Below are 15,306 nucleotides of genomic sequence, written 5' to 3' on the forward strand. Positions count from 1 at the left end.
TATATCAATGAAATGGAATAATTTATCATGGAAAGTTATCAAAAGCTCAGTAACTACTGAACAGTATAACCTGTCAAATATTCACAGCATTGTTCTATTGATTTTATACTTCAGCGACAGAACTCATAAATGCCATCAATCAAACGTGAACATTATGGCACTGTCATAAAGTGTATTTATGAATGATAACTGTCCTGATAATGTTATTTATATGTATGATTCCTCTCAGTTTCTTTCATAGCACCCTTCTAGTTTTATTTTATAACTAGTATATTGTCTTACTGAACTCATGTATGACTTGTTACTAAACTTACTGAATGACATATAGATGACTTGTTACAAATGCCATAAATCACAGATCTGATCAAGGTACTTCCATGTATAGCTCAGATTCCATGTCAGGTAGTGGCAATAATAAGGACTAATCCACCTACACCACCATTTAACATGTTGAGACTGCATTTACTTGAAACGTTTGCTATTTGACATTGGGTTAATCAGCTGGAAGCATCTGGTGAGCCGTAACAAGATAAGGTGGTCCCTTGTAGCTCACATATGCTTCACCACCACTTGACATGTTGTGCTTGAATATACTTGATACTGTGCTATGTGACACATGTTACTCAGCTGGAAGCATATGGTGAGCCGTAACGAGATAAGGTGGTCCCTTGTAGCTCACATATGCTTCACCACCACTTGACATGTTGTGCTTGAATATACTTGATACGTTTGCTATTTGACATTGGGTTACTCAGCTGGAAGCATCTGGTGAGCAGTAACGAGATAAGGTGGTCCCTTGTAGCTCACATATGCTTCACCACCACTTGACATGGTGTGCTTGAATATACTTGATACGTGTGCTATGTGACACATGTTACTCAGCTGGAAGCATATGGTGAGCCGTAACGAGATAAGGTGGTCCCTTGTAGCTCACATATGCTTCACCACCACTTGACATGTTGTGCTTGTATAACATCTCAAATTTAAAGGGGCTTCTTGAAATTCAATCATGGGATCGGGTATACAACTCTCCAAGTGCAGAGGATGCCTACTCAAACTTCATTGGAACTCTGACTGCAGCATTAGACATTACATGCCCCCATACAACATCAAGAAACAGATCCAGGAACCGAACTCAAGAATTTAACAACCCTGAAGTAAACATACTGCGGATGTCTTTCATACAAGCCCACGAGCGCTACTTAGCCAGTGGACAAATTGAGGCTAAAGAGGATGCTGCCCAGAAGAAGAAATCCTACGACTTAAAACTAAAAAGTCTTAGAAGGGAAACAAACTCCAACTTCATCGCCGAAGCAAGCAACAAGAGCAAAGCAGTCTGGAGCGTCATTAATAGCGAAAGAGCACCAAAGAGAGAAGCTTCAGAATCCACGTGGAAATTAAAAAATACTGATGATGACACCTACCTAGACGACATTTTTACCATAGCTGAACATTTTAATACCTATTTTACAACAATTGCAGAAGTAACTCTCGGTCATAACAATGCTCCTAGCGCCAAAGACGTTAACTTATGTTCAAACTTCACAGGAACAGGACTTAACATGTTCAATCTTACATCTAATGAGGAAGTATTCAACACTATAAATTCTCTAAAATCCTCTTCCTCCTCAGGCTATGATGACATTTCTTCAAAAATACTGAAGTATTGCAGCTCTGTAACCTGCCAACCCTTAACGGATGTAATCAACAAGTCTCTGACTCAGGGATTATTTCCCTCAAAATTAAAAATGTCAAAGGTATATCCACTGCATAAGCAAGGGAGTAAGCACGACATCAAGAACTATAGACCAATCTCCCTTGTGCCCACTGTATCAAAAGTTTTGGAAAAAATAGTTCTCTCGAGACTGTTAGAGCACCTTCAGCGTAACAATCTGCTGCCAAAAGGACAACATGGGTTCATCCCGGGCAAATCGACTATCACCGCCCTTGCTGAGCTCATTGAGTGTATAATTGATAATATTGAGTCTGAAAATACTGTAACAACTGTTTTTCTCGATATGAGTAAAGCATTTGACTCACTGTCTCATAAGCTTATTTTATACAAAATCAGAACCTTGGGTGTCAGCGGTATAGCCCTGAAATGGTTCGAAAGCTACCTCTCTGGGCGACAGCAAATAGTTGAGCTGAAACACACAGCTAAGAGCTTGACGAAGGCTCTTCATTCACTTCCATAGTATGTTAGAAGAGGAGTTCCGCAAGGATCTGTGTTGGGACCCGTCCTATTCATTTTATTCACTAGTGATCTAGGTAAAACACTCGAGGCTTTTAGTCATCCTGTATCATACGCAGATGACACAGCTCTTATCACCAGCAGTTCAACAGCGGAGTCACTAGAAATCAACACGTATATATCTGTTAGCATGGCCCAACAATATTGCCTAAATAACGACCTTGTTTTCAACCCATCCAAAACAAAACTCCTTGCACTAGGCAGACATAAAGATCACATATCAGGCCCACCAGATCTAGAAAAAGTGGATGAGCTTAAACATTTAGGTATGATATTAGACCAAAATCTTACATGGAGTTGCCACATTGATTACCTTAGCTCAAAGCTCAGCTCTGCTCTCTTTGCTCTCAAAAGGATAAAAGCTACGGGCACAACATCTGCTCTAAAAATAGCCTACCACTCTCTCTTTGAGAGCCATCTTCGGTATGGAATCATCCTTTGGGGGAGTTCTTCAAATGGTAATCTCCAGAGGGTACTAATCTTGCAGAAGCGGGCCATAAGAATCATGGCCGACCTCTCTTCCCGAGACAGCTGCAGAGAATCTTTTACTGAACTCGACATTCTCACTGTGACTTCAATCTACATCATCGAAGTCATCATATATGCTTCCAAGCAAAACTTCCCGAGAAACAGTGAGGTGCACAACTACTACACTAGACAGGCTCAAGCTCACCGTCTACCAGCTCATAGAACAACGCTCTTCACCAAAAAACCATCATTTGCTGGAACCAAGCTTCTGAACTCCCTTCCTGATGCCATCAAGACCGGCAACGCTAAAACTCTAAAAAGAAGACTACACAAGTGGCTGGTGAAGAACTCTATCTACAGTCTCGATGAGTTTTATGACATTCTCAACTCCTGACTTGTAATGTTTTTGTTGTTAATTTTTGTTCTTTCCTTTCAATGTTATGTTTCATAACTTATTATTTTTATTATTGATTGACAACTATTCTGTTCTTGATGATCATGAATAAAGCTTTCTGTATTCTGTATTCTGCTTGAATATACTTGATACGTGTGCTATGTGACACATGTTACTCAGCTGGAAGCATCTGGTGAGCCGTAACATGGTAGGGTGATCCTTATTAGCTCATGGCATTTGCTTCACCAACCCTTGGCATGTTGTGCTTGAATATACTTGATACGTGTGCTATGTGACACAGGGTTACTCAGCTGGAAGCATCTAGTGAGCCGTAACACAATGAGGTGGTCCCTTGCAGCTCATGATATCTGCTTCACCAACAGCTTCCACTCGTATTTCTTCATGCTGGGAAAGTGTATCCCAGTCATACGAGGGAAGGGTGTCTATCAGGTAGGCCTGCTCATTGGTATGTAAGTTAGTGGATGATGTGTGTCTGTAGGCATACTTTAAACATTTTTAAAAACATAATATTCCTTATTAAATGTGTGAAATTTCAAATTATTTGCTTATAGGTCATTTTGATTTTTGTGTTATTAAATTAAATATTATTTCCTCTTGTAAGAGACTTATGTACAGCTTAGATTAATTTGTAACAGAATTTGGAAAAGTGTGAGAAGAATAATATACTTGGTCTCTTCTACTTTAAACGAGTTTGCAAGGAAATGAATGTAAATATTTATAGGGTTTAAAATGAGAGAAAGCTCAAAATGTTTAGATTTAAACCCTGAAAATTTTGACATCTTACCTGTATGCTATAAAAACTAGTGATAGAAAAAAAGGAGAATATTGTGAAAATTGGAGTACTTTGTGTTGACTCTATGTAAAATGACATCAAATTACTATTTGCTGCAATTTATACTCAATGTTATTTTAGTTATTTTGTAAATTAAAATTAAATTAACTACCTACCAGGACAGGACAAATTCAGTCCATTTCATAACATTCATTTGAAAGAAATGCATTTCTGATACGTCTAGTTTAATATAAAGTGTTTGGCGCTTGAACGATTGTAGGTATTAAGATGCTATCTACTGATATTATAATGCAGTCAATCTTACTGGATGTTTTCAACAATTTAATTTATTCAAGGAGGTCAAGAAGTATTAACTTGCCAATGGATTAATAAATGTACATTATTCCACATTGCTTTATATAGTCATTAAAGATTATGACGTGGTTTTGCTTTCAGTTAACTTAAGTACAGAGATAAGTTTTACGCATATATATTATTATTATTATTTGTAGGAGGATCTATTTTGACTTTAGACCATTTAATAATTATTATAATAAAACGATCTAACCATTAAAATTAAAACTGTAGCAAATTGTTAATAAAACCCATTATTTTATTGATAATTTGTTAAAAATTTAATTTAATTATCTGAGGTTGTTCTGTAACAAATGAAACAGGCTGAATATTTTTTCATTTATAAGGATCTAAGCCCTTTTAACTTGTCATTTAGTTTACGGGATTCTCTGAGGACCAAACTATTCGATTGTTATAGATTTTTCACTATCTCCTAGTTACAGTAATGTATTATATATGATCTTTATTTAGTTATACTTGATATTTCTCATAATATAACTGAAAAATATATAAAAATACTTTATATGTAAAAATTTACTTCAAACTCAAATGTAAAAATAATTGTTCATTTTTTATGACAACTTTTTTTATATGAATAAGATAGAATAAAACTGTTGCATATATTACAATTGCCTCATTTCGTTACAAACAAATAAAATAAAATAGAATAAAACTGTTGCATATATTACAATTGCCTCATTTCGTTACAAACAAATAAAATCAAATGTTTATCAAAATTGGTTGGTTAGTATTTTTTATACAGTTTTTCCTCCAGACACCTGCAGGAATGCAGTTTGGTCTGGCAATTTATGCATATTACTTGGGGAAATGACAGTGGCACTGAGAGAGTTAGATAGTGCATTTTGTTTTCTGTTATGGTGGGTTTTATTAGTTTTTTATATAAATGTAAAAATTAAATGATTATTATCGATTTATCATGTTTAATGCTATCTCAGATTTTGCCACTTCCTTTGTGATTGCTTCAATTTAATAATTGTGTTTATATTACTAAGGTATTACTCTGTGGTAAAATTAGTAGTAAAATATAATGCGACAAACATCAAACTGTAATATTTAACATTAGGATATTTGTACCTATTTTTATATCCTGCTTCATGTTACTATCATATCATGCCTCACTCATCAGCATATTCTTCCAAATAAATTTCCCTCCATTTCCATTCCAGCTGTTCTAATTTAAACATCTTGCAAGTTTCAGTGCGAATGCAGACTTTATTCCGTTTCTGACTTTTTTCATAGAGTTTTACTTGGCATACTAATGGTTTACCATGAGTGGCAATTTATATTACCCACGCGGCTTTACACGTGATTTCGTATTGAATAACAGAACATCATAGGCATATTCTTTTTAACCATTTTACCTGTTTTAGGAGCCAAAAAGCCCAGGGTGAAAAGGCTCTGTAGTGTAGACTTAAAAAAGAATGCATATAGTTTCCGTGTTGTTGAAGATTATTTTGAATTCTTTTTTTAAAAATTGTTGTTAAATAATTTTAAAAAGGTAAAAAGGTATACATCGAAAAAGAGAAAAACAAATATATGGGTCTCCAAGATATTACAATCCTTTTTTTTATTTTCTATGGGTGGTTGATTTTCATGAATAATCTTTACTGTATTGTTAGAGAGAATATGGTACATGTCTAAAAACTTTTGTTTCAGGATGCGGTAAATTTCTGTATAGAGCAATTGAGCCGAGGGCAGTGGGTTCATGTGTTCCCGGAAGGACGAGTTAACATGACTAAGGAATTCATCCGGCTCAAATGGGGTGTTGGCCGGATGATCCTGGACTCACCGGTTACTCCGGTGGTAATTCCAATATGGCATATCGGTATGGACGATGTGCTGCCCAATGAGCCACCCTATATTCTCAAAATGGGGAAGAAGGTGACGTTCAACTTTGGTGAGCCCATCGACTTGTCATCTCTCATTGACGAGTTGAAGACTTCAAATGTTAGCGCCGAAGTAGCAAGGAAAGCAGTCACAGACAAAATTCAGGAAGAACTGTTAAGCTTGAAAGAGAAAACAGAAAAGTTACACAATGCATATTTTAGATCTTGACCAAAATCTGGGCCTCAGCGCCGCCACTCGATCTAGATTCCTCATTCCCTCCCGCAGCAGCGTGTGCCTAAATCGTTTTTATAGTTTTTCATATTTCTTTTGGTTTTTTATTGTATTGTTTTCATAATATGGTGTTGTTCATGCCACTTTACAGCCTGACAACACTTAGGTGTAACTTTTATTTTATGATTATTTCAAAAATTGACCTTGAGAGGGTGAATAATAATTATGATTTTCAATTTCTAGACTAGGCTCTGTGCAGTTTTCAGTTGCATTTAATTGTTATTTTTTACTATTTACTTTAAAAATATGAAACATTTGAAAATTTATTTGCAGATATTTTTGCTAGCTTATTCCTGAAGTAGGATGTAAACCTGTCAGCTCACCCAGAGTTTATAAGGCAGATATTTAATTTTTGGAATGATTTTCATTTTAGTGTAGTGTAGTTGTTGAGAGTATACTTTTTTAATTTTTAGACATCTTGTTGTTTTTTCATAAAGCCTTTAATGCTTATCAGTCCATCACCCATTACGAGTAAATTGATATTGAAAGATTTAGTGTATTTATTGTTAGCATAGTTTCATACAATTATATCAGAAGAGTAGTTCATATTTCAAAATTTTACAAAAGATTTAAAAATTAATTAAGATTATTATAAAACTTGAATATTTACATTGAATTCCAAAACTTAATTTCTCCCATAGTATGGAATTGCCGTTGTGTCAAAAATGAATTTTAAATTTTTGGTTAGACATCCATTTTAGGGCACCACAAACCATTCAAGCGAATCTTTGTTTGATTTTATTTGATTTTGGTATATAAAGTATAGTTTATTATATTTTCATTCATTTTCTTAAAACTTTGAATCATTAATTCATGTTTCTTGTAAACAGTTCAAAATGTTCTAAAACTCATCTAATGATGATTGTGTGCTCTTTATGGGCCACTAAAAAAATGCTCGAGATTTTAAAAATATGGTATGATGATTGGATGTTGAATATTATAATATATTTAGTGTTCAAGAAAACAATATCGCCAATTTGAAAAAAACAGCAAACATCAATAGCAGAAAAATTAAAAAGAAAAATGACATAAATAAGAAATAGTTAGTAATCATAATAAATAATACCAATAAGAATTTTAAATATGTGTCCTTTATAACTCGAACAATGCGTAGTAATTAGCAAAATAAAAAATTAGATTTTTTAGAGCTGAATTATGGTAAGACATCAAGAAATCATAGATGATATTGCCACTGTATCATTGAGTCAGCAAGGTGGACTATTAGCAAAATCGATATATTTTATCCAAATTCTACACTAGCTACAAGAGTGAAAGAGACAGTCAATGACTTTGATTTTAGTATATTATGAAGAAAGTCACAAGAACCTTATCCCTTCTTATAATTGGTTTAGAACACTTTATTTTTTTACATACGTAGAATAATTAGTAATGCACTAGGAAGTGGAGAAACATTGTTGCAGTGAAATGAGGAAATTGATTAAAGCGGATTTTTCCTATTTACCGTCACATTTACTGTGTATAACAATAATAATTGACATTGCCTTGCCTCAGTCATCTGTTCTTCATTACAATACATAAATTATTAGTTGATGTCTAATAGCAAACTCCTCAAAACATTGTTATGTCTAGGGTTATCATTGTAATTATTGTACAAATAATGTTAAAAGAGAATGTAATTAATGGAAAACTGTATACTTTTTATGTTAACAGCATAGAACTAAATTTGATTGTGTAATAATATTTTATAACATTTGCCATCGTTAGTATTTCAAGTCTTGGTCTCTTTCTTGGTGAATAAATAACTTAACACATATCAAAAGATTTATATAGTGTAAGGTTATTTATTTATACTAGGAAAAAGATTAGGTTCTATAGGAAACCATGTTTCCTTTTTAATTAGACTTAATGATAGAAAATGTTGCAACTATCCTGTTATCCAGTTTTTACAGGCCTGCATACCTATCACAAAATTACACTTAGTTATCAGTTGAACATATTATCAGGAAGTTTTATGAAAGTATGAAGTTACTTCAATAGTTTTGTCACAAGCTTAGTACAGTTTGAATTATTGTTATAAAATTGAGTACGAAACTCAAAAAGGTTATCAAATGTAGCAATAATTCAAAATTTACAAGCACTGCTTATTTTCTCATTCCATAATATATTTAATTTGATTTCAGTTCAAAGTATGGTCAAGTTAAATGTTTAACCTGCAGTATTGTAGTTGTATCTTGCAATACCTGCAATGTAAAAATGAGTTCGCTCTAAGCTCTGTGTCTTAGATAGAATAATCACCAGCCTCGTCCATCGTACATGTATGTGACACAAGTAAAAACAGTACGTTAGTTCTAAAATATTTTAACTTGGCGAGCACATACTATACCAGAGCAAGGCATCCACATGTCTACATCTTACACTTAAACTGGATAATTGGACAGTAGAGTTCTCTGAGCAGAGAGGAACTTAACTGTCAAAGTAAGGTTCCAAAAGCAAATATCAGTGAAATTTTTAACTGCTAAGACAGCTTCTACGAAGAAAGCTTCAAATATCATCTAGCTTTTTATAATTTGGTTTTTGGCATAATTTGTTGCAACAGTGTTAGATACAGTTTTCATTAACACACTCAGAAAAGAATCTGTGAATTACTTTTATTTTAGAGCATAATGAATAACTTGGCATGTAAAAGAGTTGTTAATGCAGTGGAACCACATTAATACAAATCTGAGATGGTTAGTTATCATTTGTTGTACGGAGCAAGTGAAGTTTACAATACTGAAGTTAAAATGGAAACACTTTTTCGTTGAGGTTTGTACAGTGTCAGGTTGACGTTTCATGAATTGATCTGTGTCATTTTTGTGTGCATAAAAATTGGTTTTAAGTACTACTGTGGGATATTTTTTGTTATTGGGAGATAATACTGTAATGAGTTTGGGTTAATAAATTCTTGCTAAAAAGATTTATTGTTTCCTCTGGGGTGACATAAAACTAAGTTTATTGTGTACTTGACTAGAAAAACTAAGTTTATTATGTATTTGACTAGAAAGTTTTGAATTTGAGATGTGAATTTATTGTGAACCTAGTGAGGTTGAAACAATTGATGTTCCACTGTAATATATATTTAATTTGGGTTGAACTGTTGGGAAATAGATCTTAAACTAATTTGTATTAACACTTCAACTCCCAAGCAGCACAGTCAGCATGTCAGAGCGTGTGCGTATTAACACTACTCAGGTTATTAGTATACGAGATTAATACTTTAGCTCCCAAGCAGCACATGTGTAGTATTGGGCTAAGCAGTAATAACAAGCACAAGTATTATCAGCTTGTAAACGCTCTGGGAGTGAATGTGTTAAGGTGAATTGTTAATGTTTTTGTTTTTAGTAGTTAGTTACAAGTGGTTATTACATGCAAGGTTGTAATAAATTCAGTGTTTAAGTTTAATCTAGTGGGTACTCCTTACACAGTTGTGTATAATCAAGATCAATATTCATAATGCAAGATGCAAGTTTTGAGCTTGAAACCAAAGTATGTTTTTACACAGGAACAAAATTAATAAAGACCATTAATTGTAATGACAAAACATTGACTACACATAGTAATACATTAGTATTCCATTCCTTTGCAATTAATGAACGGACTCTAGATGTTTAATTTGTTGAATCATATAGTTAATTTAATATTTAATCAAGAGGACATGGCACTCGGTCATCATATACTTTTACTATTATAATATGTGTATAGATTTATTATTTGAGTATATAGTACTGTACATATTTTTAGATTTGAAATTCTTCCTCATTTTGAAATTAGAAACATAGCATTTAGATTCTAAAAGTACAAAAATAGTAGATTAATGTAATGTATAACAATGTACCACAATCTTATCTTATGACAAAACTGTATAATATTTAAACATAGTGTGTTTACAAGACATGAATAAATAGTTTATAAAGTAAGTTTTATTTTATTAAACTATTCGTAAAATTTCAGAGTTTACTAAATCAGTTGTAGAGTTAAATTTTCTTGCTAAGAAACTAACCCGAGTACATCCAGGATTGCTGCCTTTTGAACATAAGGTATCATTGAGAACTTGGCTATACTATCTTTATATTATTGTATTTACTTCATAATCAAACTAAAAATACACCTAATATTAAATTTTAACATTTGTAGGCTTCATGTCTGAGGTAGACATTTGGTGTATTTATCCCTGTACTCTAGGGATGCAATTATCTGAAGTTGATAGGACCAAGCCTATTTCTGATAGTCAACATTTTGGTAAAGGTGTCCGCCATTAAAAACTTGTTTCTGATTTAGTTGGTATTGATATCTGAACACAGAGCAGTGGCAACACACACACATGCGTGTATTTACACTTAACGTATGTACTGTAGACTTAAAGTATGTGTCTACAGGGTGGGTCAGTATTCACTATTTATAGTCTAGAATCTAATAAATCCCTAATGAAAAGTGAGCAAGAGCAAATAGCATAAGTATATACAGCACTAAGTCTAACCTTTTTACATAGGAAAGTTTACAAAATAACACATATTTATTTGTTTTTATTTCTTTAAACATAACAATATTCTAGAGCGTACACAGAATCATCGCTACGGCCGGCAACAGTCTGCCTTCTAGCAGCAGTCACAACATGTAGACTGCAGTAAAACTCGCTAAAGATATTTTGTAATCAGGTAGCATGATTTTCAATCTTTCATACAAAACTTTTATCTGAATAATGTTTTGTTTTAAAATGGATTTTTACCAATAAAAATTAGATTACAAGAGAGATGTAAATTCTATTTTAATGTACTTCGGTTAACCGTATATCAGATAATCGTGTCCCTATTGTATGTACTGGGTAGTAGAAAGGTCTGCCCATTCTTATATTAACAGTTTCAATTAGAAAGAGGAAGGTTAAGGAATGTTTGTATGAAAATAAAACATGTTTTTTTGGTGTATTGAAACTTTTTGGGGTACTCCATGGGGAGTTGTTGAGAATTAAGAGTTTTTTTATCTCTAATGTAGACATCAGCATTTCATTTTCAATTCCCAGTTGCGCATTTAAAATAATTTATGGAGATTTATTCGGTATTGTTGCAAATTGTACCTATAGTGCTGAGTAATTCATATTCACCTATTTTTGGATGGTTAAATAATTTTTTTAATTCAAAGTTTAATACTCCCAGTTTTTGTCAAATTCTTTGATTTTGATCATTTTCCAGTGACACAAGAGTTGACAAAAAAGTAACGTTTTGATATCCTCCATCTTGGTGTCAGTCACCTGTGGTAGTGTATGGACTATGCCCCTCCTACTTTGCAGTAGAAAGTCCTTCCAATTGTAAGGTGTTGTGTTCGATTGGAATTTATCACCACAAACCATTTGAAATTTATCATCAATTTTGTGGTGTATATGGAAAAGGAATAAAAAGAGAAAGTCAAGTGATGCATTGATTTAAAAATCTACTGTGAACTACAGTTGTAAACCTAGTCTTGTAACTGTTGAACTGCTGATGAGCATGAACAAGAAATTCATTAAAATCGTAATTTGATGAGTAGAAAACTTTTAAAGATTTCCCCCCAAATTTCATGTAATTTAATTATTACAAATTTTGGTGCCTGTCTACATACTGGTGTAAACCAATGGTTGAATCGTTGGTGGCAGATTTATACACAAACTGTATTGAAACATTTGTGCTATGATAAGTACTGTAATTTCAATAGTGATTATGCAGAAAAATAAGTAATGAATTGCCTTTCAAATGTATATAGTAAAATTGTTTTTTCTCATTTTGTTGATATGTAATTTCAAAACTTTTTTTACATTCTGGACAGCTCTTCTATACAACAAAGAAATAAATTGCTATTTAGTTTGGGAACTTCCTCATCCTTTCATATTATATCCTCCTATTGTAATTCTAAATATGCCAAAAAGGAGATCTCGTTAAGTCAGTAATGCTTCTCAAATTTTCTTTTTCTTTCTGCAATCATTAAAAAATTAGCTGGAGACTAACAGTTTGATCACTCTGTAGGCACTAAATTGTACACTGAGTGCAGTTAGATGAAGTTTTGAGGGCTTTGCAACAATCATCTTGACAATGATTAACTCTCATAGAACTGAAGTGTAATTACATTGCTGTAGCACCGAGGTATTAGTTAATTTGAAAATTAGTGATTCGAAATTCTCAAAACATACGCTTACGATTATTTATAAGCACATTCGCCTGCTTAGTGAAATGGGCATACGTTCACACTGAGATAAGTGTATTCAAAGTGTAGCTGATTTCTAAACTTGTAAAGCGATCAACAAAAATTTAAAAGTTTTGGTAATTACTTATCAATGTTAAAATTTTTCCCATGCACCAATAAAATCCGTAATGTTATAAATTATGTTGTAATTTTTAATAGAGAAAAAAAGGCGTAGATACATAATTTTTGTTGTGAATAGAACACCCTGTCAAGCGCTGTAATCTCAACAAAAGATTTAGTTTGTAAGCATCTAACACACGGAGCGCTGCTGCAGCAGAAAAAGCTATAACAAGTGCACAACAGAAAAGCTGTATCTACACACTACAGTCAGAATACTGAAACTGTGTCATTAGTTGTATGGATGCAGCTCTTTATGTTGTAAGGCACTTGTTTATTAGTACATACATCATACTCTTTTGTAAATAATCTTTGGAACCACTTAATTCATCATTCGAATAAGCAGATTAAAATAAGACACGTTCATTTTGAAATGTGAAATTCATGTTAATACAGCATTTTTTCTTAGTAGGGCACAAAACAGTCCAACCTGGACAGAAAACTATAAATATTTCAACTGCCTTCTTCTTAAGTCTAGCATGTTCTAAAAGCATATGTTATATTACTAATGCATGTTTAGTAACACTGCAAAACAGTGGTTCTATTCTCAACAAATGGGGATATACCATTCGAAATTTCATATAACTCTGTCTATACATTATTTAATTGAATGGTTGAATATAGCTTGTAAAGTTTTCCATAGTATCAATTTCTTACTCCAATGGTTCAACTTTTAGATACAAATTTGAGTAGTACACATAACTCATTTTTCACATTCAATTTCTTCTTATCTAGGAAGAAGATCCATAGATATTTTAAAATAAAAATAATGCTATTACATATCACTAGGTAGTAAATTAAATATAAAACACGGAGAAATTGAAATTCAAGTGTCATAGACATGATATAAAGGTTGTGCAAGTTCACTATTAATAGCATTTTAGTTTCTAAGTGTTTGTTTGTAATAGGTACAGGTGAGACTGAAGGTATTGGGCCTGTTAATGTACAGACAGTTGTAAAAGGGTATATATAGAAGAAATTACTTGTTTTGTTATTAATTTATTGTTATTATCAAGATTCAAAATGATTGCAACTTTGTGATCGTTGTTATTAGATAATAAATTTTGCAGCAATAGCAAAGTGAAAGTTTTGAGTTTTATTCACCTTCTTCCCCATCTATTACTGCTAGTATTTGAATTTTGGTATCCTTATGGAGCCAGTATTGGAGAAGAGATTGTGTTAGTACAAAATACTGATTTTGGTTTATGGAAATGCCAATTTTGGACTTCTGGAAAGTGGTGTTGCGGAAATATACTTGTACATCTACTTACGAGTGTAAGTAAGCATTGTTCATAACCATTTTGTTTAAATGGACCATTTAACCCAAAATGTAGGTAGCAAGTGTAGTTAGGTACCCATGTAAATATTTCAAAAAGTTTGAAAAAAATGGTTATGGAACATTTGAGATCACTTCTTATGAGCATAGGTTTAACAATGGGTCTGGTTAACATATAGCTTATTAAAAAGCAACCAAGCCCGACTTAGTATACTCTCTGGCATTCATCAACTAAATTTGATGTTAGATGTAGCAAAGCTTGCATAAAAACAAATTGGTTGGGCATGAATTCCTCTACGAAGATCCTATGGAAAAAGTGAAAGAACTTCATAGTTTGATAGTCAATTTTCAAAAAATTTGTAATTGGAAATGTTGAAATTTATATAACAGCCAATACACATTTAATTAATTAACTCACATGATAGTTATATTCACAAAATAAAATTAAAGATAGTTATTTTTTTCTGAGGCTTAAGAATAAATGGATTTAATAAATTCATTACATGAATCGCACACAAGTCAGAATAAATTACCCAAGTATATTATTGTGCAGGCTGATAATAGCAGTGTTGCCACATATAAAAGAGTGGTTGGCCCAAGCATGCAGCAGAGGCATTGTTACACTAACAGTATACATGATATATACTTCATTTCATTAATGGGCCTCTACACACATACTTATGCGTACATATACACACTTATAAATGTCCCTTTAATACACTACACAAGTGCGATACACAAACATCACACATTCAAGTAAATAATGTGTCTTCCATTTCAATTGTTGAAGAATATAACTAAGAGTTCTTATATCATTTGATATTATGTTTTGTTAACACCTTTGCTGCTGACCTATAGTGAGTAATTTTAGTAGCCAACACGTCCAAAGACATGTGCCGCAATCAATATTCTGAATTAATGTATAATATTTGTCTAGCAGTAAAACATATAGTTAACATCTTCAGTATAGATGCTCTGACTGGACTGAGTGATGTTGAGTAGTCTTAAGTGACTCCACTTCATTGTTATATTTACAGGATACATGATTTACACTCACTTCATTAATGGGCCACTACACACATACTTATGTGCGATAAACAAACATCACACATTCAAGTAAATAATACGTTTCTCATTTTAATTGTTGAAGAGTATAATTAAACACAGCTTCTTATATAACTTATTATTATGTTTTGTTAGGACCATTGCTGCTGGTCTATATGATCTTGAGAAGTCTTAATAGCCAACACATCTAAAGGCATGTGCCACAATCAATATTCTGAAATATTTTACAATACTTGTCT

General features: G+C 32.8%; 1 protein-coding gene across 2 annotated transcripts in view; it reads left to right on the top strand.

Annotated features, from left to right (window-relative positions):
- The window catches only part of LOC124355115 (tafazzin), a 30,279-nt gene extending 16,467 nt beyond the window's left edge, over positions 1 to 13,812 (top strand). For both annotated transcript variants that reach the window (XM_046806071.1, XM_046806072.1), the window contains exons 3-4: positions 3,415 to 3,563; positions 5,938 to 13,812. In XM_046806071.1, coding sequence (XP_046662027.1) covers positions 3,415 to 3,563; positions 5,938 to 6,336 — 548 coding nt within the window. In that variant the 3' untranslated portion in view covers positions 6,337 to 13,812. The remainder of the gene's footprint in view (positions 1 to 3,414; positions 3,564 to 5,937) is intronic.
- Positions 13,813 to 15,306: the final 1,494 nt, after the last annotated feature.

The sequence above is a fragment of the Homalodisca vitripennis genome, chromosome 2 (assembly GCF_021130785.1).
Source record: "Homalodisca vitripennis isolate AUS2020 chromosome 2, UT_GWSS_2.1, whole genome shotgun sequence".
NCBI classification, from domain to species: Eukaryota; Metazoa; Arthropoda; class Insecta; order Hemiptera; family Cicadellidae; genus Homalodisca; species Homalodisca vitripennis.